This window comes from Oncorhynchus kisutch, linkage group LG28 (assembly GCF_002021735.2).
Source record: "Oncorhynchus kisutch isolate 150728-3 linkage group LG28, Okis_V2, whole genome shotgun sequence".
Lineage (NCBI taxonomy): Eukaryota > Metazoa > Chordata > Actinopteri > Salmoniformes > Salmonidae > Oncorhynchus > Oncorhynchus kisutch.
Window position 1 is genome coordinate 4,752,058 of NC_034201.2, and position 8,318 is coordinate 4,760,375.

The 8,318-nt window shown below is 39.9% G+C and overlaps 1 protein-coding gene across 3 annotated transcripts; it reads left to right on the forward strand.

The window, feature by feature from the left end:
- Positions 1 to 139: 139 nt before the first annotated feature.
- LOC109872874 (mitochondrial fission 1 protein) lies at positions 140 to 5,467 on the forward strand. 3 transcript variants are annotated; one of them, XM_020464278.2, is made up of 5 exons: positions 140 to 522; positions 928 to 1,057; positions 1,250 to 1,326; positions 1,904 to 2,009; positions 5,017 to 5,467. In XM_020464278.2, the coding sequence occupies exons 1-5, from the start codon at positions 406 to 408 to the stop codon at positions 5,121 to 5,123; spliced, it is 537 nt and encodes a 178-aa protein (XP_020319867.1). In that variant the 5' UTR covers positions 140 to 405; the 3' UTR covers positions 5,124 to 5,467. The 3 variants fall into 3 exon arrangements, with proteins under 3 accessions (XP_020319867.1, XP_020319866.1, XP_020319868.1); XM_020464277.2 differs by having other exon boundaries at positions 153 to 522; positions 928 to 1,060; XM_020464279.2 differs by lacking the exon at positions 140 to 522 and adding an exon at positions 540 to 798 and having other exon boundaries at positions 928 to 1,060.
- Positions 5,468 to 8,318: the final 2,851 nt, after the last annotated feature.

Genomic DNA, 8,318 nt, shown 5'->3' on the forward strand with positions numbered 1-8,318 from the left:
ACATGCGCGTTCAATTCGCTTGAACGTTTGCTACGTTGCGGAATGGTTTGTACTGAATGACACGTTTTCCCCAAAATGCGGGGGTGTATTCATTACGCTTTTCTGTTGGTAAACGCTTCGTCTGTTAAGCGTTTTGTAACAGAAACCGTTTACTCCAAACAACTCTATTTTATTATTAAACTGAAGTTGTTGTTCAGTCCTGTCTCTCCTAAAAAAATAAGCAACTGGAAGAAGTTGGAAGGAACCCTGCGGACTTCACATGGAAGAATCTATCATTTATGCGCCGCTTGTGCCAAAAACTTCGGACTATTCAGATTGGAAAAGCAACGTGTGGAAACCATACACATAAAATGACTAGCTATAAACTTCCTTTTAAGAACCCACTTTGAAGAGCGTTTTGAGTAAATGGTTTATTTTGCTAAACTTTTGCAACAGAATTGGCGTAATGAATACACCCTTGTTACTTCATCCGGAAACATGGAGGCTGTCGTCTGTGATGTTATTTCACCAGAGGATCTCTTGGTAAGTTTTATTCCCTCCTACATGGCTTCGTTGGCGATTTGACCGAGCTGACATTGAACGTTTAATTTGGCCTTATCATTTATTGGAAATATCGAGGCCAATTCAGTAGAACTAGTTACAGTAACGTTAGCTAGTTAATGTTACTGTAGCTTCTAATTGACGTTAACTAGCCTGTCGTTGTTGTTTGGATATTCAAGTTATGTTATACATTGGTTCTGGATAGCATTATTCGCAAGCAAGCTAGCCATGTTTTTGGAGATAACTAATGAATCACATGTGAGCGACAATACGAAACTCTAGCTAGCTAAGAGAACGTGTCATAAGCTCAACCATCATTGTAATTTTAATAGCCGTCATTGCATCATTCACCATCAGCCTTTATTGCTGGACATTTATTTTTTGCAGAAATTTGAGAAGAAGTATTCTACGGAGTTGGCTAAAGGGGATTTGACCAAAGACACAAAGTTTGAGTATGCCTGGTGTCTGATCAGGAGCAATTTCCCGGATGACATCAATAAGGGCATCGTTCTGCTGGGTGGTAAAACATCAACTGGACACCGACTCATTAGCTTAGTCACATATATGATTGTGCATATACCCGACTGTTATGATCGATGTCAATGCCAAACAGATGGCACAAACAGATATGGGACCAGGCTACTAACATTACACCCCCACCATTTAAAGTGAACAGAGATGCTAATGTTTTTTTCTTCTGTCCCCACAGAGCTGGTTCACAAGGGGACCAAGGATGACCAGAGGGACTACTTGTTTTACCTGGCTATTGGAAACTACAAACTGAAGGTGCTGTGAATGTAGTTTTTACCCTTGCAACTGTCCTTCTACTTGCTGTTGGGGGTCTAGGCTGGGTTACAGCAAAGCACTTGGTGTCAACTGCTGATGTAGGCTTCACAAATACATTTGATTGGTGCATGCAATACAATTATGTCTTAATTTGACCATGTCCAGGGATTGATGTTAAAGTCTGAAAGGCACTTGGGAGTGTTTTTTGGTTTCCCAAAGATTATGATCACTTGTCTGAAAATGTAAAATAGCTATTTACATGCTAAAATACATTGCCTGCCTTTTCCCCTACAGGGGAGGAATCAGAAAGATCAGTGCTGGAATTCTTTGTCTTTTTGGTTGTTATCAGTAAAAACATTACCAGAGCAGCCTCAACTTTCCCTACTGCCATAAATTGGATGTCTTTCAATGAAAACGATGGGGAGGAACCAGAAAGACCAGTTTTAGACTACTACAATTATTATCCGTTTGGTTGTTTATATCATCTACCCAATGGGGTAACCTCGAAGCATGTTCAGTGTACTTGCCCCAGGCAATAAGGCAACCCTTAATGTCCATCCCTGATGTCACGCCACAGGAGTATGAGAGGGGCCTGAAAAGCATCCGGATCCTCCTGAAGAATGAACCAGGGAACACGCAAGCTCTGGATCTGGAGAAGCTCATAGTGAAGGCCATGAGGAAAGGTGAGGTCAGGGTTAGTCTGAGTACCAGTCTGTGTTATCATGCCAACTCCTTGTAAATCATTGTCATGCCAAACATGACAATTCTATGAAGAGTTGACAAGAAAGCAGAAACAGACTGGCAACCAGGGTAGGGTAGAGTGGTCAATCAGTTTACTGATTGTGTCCCACACATCCATCAGCAATATTTGGTATTGAAGATTAATCTTCAATGTTATATGCATAGCAGTAGGTACAATTTAAGTCTACAGTCAAAACAACCATGTGTTCGAACACCTGGTGTAGTTTAACATACATTTTACGCTTTAAAAATGTGTAAGTATGAAACTTGATAGATACTCTACAGGCATTGGCTTACTTGAATGTACAGTTGAAGTCAAATTTTACATACACCTTAGCCAAATACATTTAAACTCAGTTTTTCACAATTCCTGACATTTAATCCTAGTAAAAATTCCCTGTCTTAGGTCAGTTAGGATCACCACTTTATTTTAAGAATGTGAAATATCAAAATAATAGTAGAGAGAGTGATTTCACATTCCCAGTGGGTCAGAAGTTTACATACACTCAATTAGTATTTGGTAGCATTGCCTTTGAATTGCATATCTTGGGTCAAGCGTTTCTGGTAACCTTCCACAAGCTTCGCACAATAAGTTGGGTGAATTTTGGCCCATTCCTCCTGACAGAGCTGGTGTAACTGAGTCCGGATTGTAGGCCTCCTTGCTCGCACACACTTTTTCAGTTCTGCCCACAAATCTTCTATAGGATTGAGGTCAGAGTTTTGTCATGGCCACTCCAATACCTTGACTTTGTTGTCCTTAAGCCATTTTGCCACAACTTTGTAAGTATGCTTGGGGTCATTGTCTGTTTGGAAGACCGATTTGCGACCAAGCTTTAACTTCCTGACTGATGTCTTGAGATGTTGCTTCAATATATCCACATAATTTCCTGTCTCATGATGCCATCTATTTTCTGAATTGCACCAGTCCCTCCTGCAGCAAAGCACCCCCACAACATGATGCTGCCACCCCTGTGCTTCACGGTTGGGATGGTGTTGTTTGGCTTGCAAGCCCCTGCCCTTTTCCTCCCAAAATAACTATGCTCATTATGACCAAGCAGTTCTATTTTTGTTTCATCAGACCAGAGGACATTTCTCCAAAAAGTACGATCTTTGTCCCCATGTGCAGGTGCAAACTGTAGTCTGGCATTTTTTATGGCGGTTTTGGAGCAGTGGCTTCTTCCTTGCTGAGCAGCCTTTCAGGTAATTTTTTTCCTGAGGTCTTGGCTGATTTCTTTTGATTTTCCCATGATGTCAAGCAAAGAGTCACTGAGTTTGAAGGTAGGCCTTGAACTACGGCCACAGGTACACCTCCAAATGACTCAAATGATGTCAATTAGCCTATCAGAAGCTTCTAAAGCAGTGACATAATTTTCTGGAATTTTTCAAGCTGTTTAACCTTTCTAGGGCAGGCGTTCCGCTAGCAGAACCCCTCCACAACATTCCGCTGAAAAGGCAGCGTGCGAAATTCAGAAATATTTTTTAAAAATATGTAACTTTCACACATTAACAAGTCCAATATAGCAAATGAAAGATAAACATCTTGTTAATCTACCCATCTTGTCCGATTTCAAAAATGCTTTTCAGCGAAAGCACAACGCATGTTAGGTCATAGCCAAGTCAAAAAACACACATCCATTTTTCCAGCCAAAGAGAGGTGTCACAAAAAGCAGAAATATAGATCAAATTAATCACTAGCCTTTGATGATCTTCATCCGATGACACTCCTAGGACATCATGTTACACAATACATGTATTTTTTGTTCGATAATGTGCATATTTATATCCAAAAATCTCAGTTTACATTGGCGCCTTACGTGCAGTAATGTTTTGATTCCAAAACATCCAGTGATTTTGCAGAAATACTAATAATAAACATTGATAAAAGATACTAGTGGTATTCACATAATTAAAGATAGACTTCTCCTTAATGCAACCGCTGTGTCAGATAAAAAAAAAAAAAAAGAAAAGTATAATCTGAGAACGGCGCTAAGAACCCAAAACAGCCAGAGGAATATCCGCCATTTTGGAGTCAACAAAAGTTAGAAATTACACCATAAATATTCACTTACCTTTGATGATCTTCATCAGAAGGCACTCCCAGGAATCCCAGTTCGACAAATGACTGATTTGTTCCAAAAGGTTTCTTCATTTATGTCCAAATAGCCACTTGTTGTTAGCGTGTTCAGCCCAGTAATCCATCTTCATGAGGCGCAGGCACTTCGTCCAGACAAACTCGTTACAGTCCTTTAGAAACATGTCAAACGATATGGAATCACTCTTTAGGATGTTTTTAACATAAAACATCAATAATGTTCCAACCGGAGAATTCCTTTGTCTGAAGAAAAGCACTGGAACTCTGGTAACTCTGTCGGTATCGCGTCATGAGACCAAGGCCCTCTGCCAGACCACTGACTCAAAGAGGTCTCATGAGCCCCTCCTTTATAGTAGAATCCTCAATCAAGTTTCTAAAGACGGTTGACATCTAGTGGAAGCCGTAGGAAGTGCAACCTCATCCATATTTCAATGTGTATTCGGTAGGCCAAGCTTTGACAAACTACAAACCTCAGATGTCCCACTTCAGAGTGTTTTCTATCCAATACCAATAATAATATGCATATGTTAGCATCTGGGACAGAGTAGGAGGCAGTTCACTCTGGGCACGCTATTCATCCAAAAGTGAAAATGCTGACCCCTATCCCAAAAGCATTAAAGGCACAATCAACTTACTGTATGTAAACTGCTGATACAGTGAAATAATCTGTTTGTAAAAATTACTTGTCATGCACAAGGTAGATGTTCTAACCGACTTGCCAAACTATAGTTTGTTAGCAAAAAATGTTGTGGAGTGATTGAAAATTGTGTTTTAATGACTGCAACCTAAGTGCATGTAAACTTCCGACTTCAACTGTAGCTATATATTAGGCCAAAAACGTTTGTTTGTCTCCCCAGATGGTTTGGTCGGCATGGCGATAGTTGGAGGGATAGTTGGAGGAGTCGGCCTTGGCGTCGCTGGATTGGCTGCACTCATTGGGATGGCTGCATCAAAGAAGCTCTAAACTATTTGGACAACCCTACCGCCAAACCCCTCCAGATACCCAGAATGCCTCAATATAACACTGGCTGAATTGAGTATAACACTCTCCTACCTACCCATCTTTTATTTCAATAAATATAACAATTTCCAAACAAATTAAAAGTGAAACTATATTTTGTAAAAGGTAACATTAAAGTAAAATGTTGGGACACAACTGTTTTTGTTACTGTACTGAAAGAATGTTATCTTAACACTATATTAATGAACAGAAGTTTAGCAAATTTATTGATTACTATTTGAGTTATTGTAAGACAAGCCACCATTGCTCTATGCTGAAATCTAATAAATTCAGATTAAACCATTTTAGGAAGGTTTTGAATGCTTTTCTTCCGCTTTCCCTATTATTTTAACTGCCTCAGTATCCATACAGTTGAAGTCAGAAGTTTACATACACTCAATTAGTATGTGGTTGCATTGCCTTTTAAACAATTTAACTTGGGTCAAATATTTTGGGTAGCCTTCCACAAGCTTCCCACAATAAGTTGGGTGAATTTTGGCCCATTCCTCCTGACAGAGCTGTTGTAACCGAGTCAGGTTTGTAAAGGCCTCCTTGCTCGCACACGCTTTTTCAGTTCTGCCCACAAATTTTCTATAGGATTGAGCTCAGGGCTTTGTCATGGCCACTCTAATACCTTTACTTTGTTGTCCTTAAGCCATTTTGCCACAACTTTGGAAGTATGCTTGGGGTCATTGTCAATTTGGAAGACCCATTTGCGACCAAGCTTTAACTGATGTCTTGAGATGTTTCTTCAATATATTCACATAACTTTCCTACCATGATGCCATCTTTTTTGTGAATTGCACCAGTCCCTCCTGCAGCAAAGCACCCCCACAACATGATGCTGCCACTCCCGTGCTTCACGGTTGGGATGGTGTTCTTCGGCTTGCAAGCCTCCCCACTTTTTCCTCCAAACATAAAGATGGTCATTATGGCCAGACCAGAGAACATTTCTCCAAAAAGTACTATCTTTGTCCCTATGTACGTTGCAAACCGTAGTCTGGCTTTTTTATGGCGTTTTTTCAGCAGTGGTTTCTTCCTTGCTGAGCAGCCTTTCAGGTTATGTTGATATAGGACTAGTTTTTCTGTGGATATAGATACTTTTGTGCCCGTTTCCTCCAGCATCTTCACAGGGTCCTTTGCTGTTGTTCTGGGATTGATTTGCACTTTTCGCACCAAAGTACGTTCATCTCTAGGAGACAGAACACCTTCCTGAGCGGCATGACGGCTGCATGGTCCCGTGGTGTTTATACTTGCATACCTTCATACCTTGGTACCTTCAGGCATTTGGAAATTGCTCCCAATAATGAACCAGACTTGTGGAGGTCCACAATTGTTTTTCTGAAGTCTTAGCTGATTTATTTAGATTTTTCCATGATGTCAAGCAAAGAGGCACTGAGTTTGAAGGAAGGCCTTGAACTTCATCTACAGGTACACCTCCAATTGACTCAAATTATGTCAATTAGCCTATCAGAAGCTTCTAAAGTCGTGACATAATTTGCTCGAATTTTCCAAGCTGTTTAAAGGCACAGTCAACTTAGTGTATGTACACTTATGACCCACTGGAATTGTGATACAGTGAGTTATAAGTGAAATAATCTGTCAACAATTGTTGGAAAAATGACTTGTCATCCACAAAGTAGATGTCCAAGTCCTACCGACTTGCCAAAACTATAGTTTGTTTAGACATTTGTGGAGTGGTTGAAAATGAGTTTTAATGACTCATGTATGTTATCTTCTGACTTCAACTGTATATGGTTTGATAAGTCTACATCTCTGTGTAATAGATAGGAATGTTTAGATTTGATGATGGAAATGCATACATAAAGGATATTGTTATGTGTTGAACTGTTTCATTAAGTTTGTTGGTATCTTGTTCTACCTCTCAACAGTTCTGCTTCTCAACAGCCTGCACCCAGATGTTTGTATTGCATATGGTTGCTGTCAGTTATACATTATGGCTACATAGCACAAAGAGATTTGGGAATGAGGCTACAGTGAGTGCAGTCACTTGTTGAAGTTTTGTCATGTGCTACTGGTGTTAGGCTGTAGATAAGGGACTTTCAGATGGACTGTGGGGATACCCTTACTTGTCAGTGGGTTTGTAGTTGACTAGAAGGCCGTTTTGATGCAAGTTGAACAAATCCTTTGGATAAAAGGTCTCGTTCTGCAGTATTTCTTTGATTTTGCTCAGTTTTACCAACCCGCAAGACCAGAATGTAACTAGGTGTCTGTTGAGTGCAGAGCTGCTGATTACACTGAAAGTGACAGTCACATTATTGTACAATAAAATATATATTAGATTTGAGCAAGTATGGAATCCGTTGGAATGTTTGCACTCAAGGCACCGTAGCAGTATAACTGAGTGATGTTTTCTTTCTGCTTATTGATGTTTGTTTGTTGTAGTGCCTAATAAAAGGCATTCTGCCAAATATAAAAAATATATGGGTATTGTAAATAAAGACAAGGTTGTAATGAAATTACACAACTCCCTTCATTCTTTGGTAACAATGAGGATTGAATTAAATTAAACCCACAATGTGGAACTAAACCAATGCTACATAAAAATACATTTTACCATGACCTTTTATTTTGAAATTCAGGGACATGTATTTGACTCTCAACACACACCAGAATGTTCTCTGGAAGGAAGGTATACCTTTAGTTTCTGGAATTGTGTGTTCAAATATGGAGGGGATTAACAAATGTTGGTATAATGGCACATTATAATTACCAACGTCACATTCTATTTGCACACCACTGATAATGACAGAAGATCAGTGATAGTTCATTTTGGTGGTGGATGAAGGGATAATTGTATAGACTAGAGGTCTTGTTAGACATTTCCCACAGTGATTTTTAAAATTTTAACCAGGCAAGTCAGTCAAGAACAAATTCTTATGTACAATGATGGCCTAGGAACAGTGGGTTAACTGCCTTGCTCAGTGGCAGAACAGCAGATATTTATCTTGTCAGCTCGGGGATTCGATCTAGCAAACTTTTGGTGACTGGCCCAACACTCTAACCACTAAGCTACCTGCCGCCCCCAGAATTCTGGATTGATTTGCCAACATCCTGAGGGGGGGGATCATTGTTAGGAGTCACGCAGTAAAGGGTTCATTTGAAACCACATTCCATGTCTGTGTGTGAGCTTGTGTG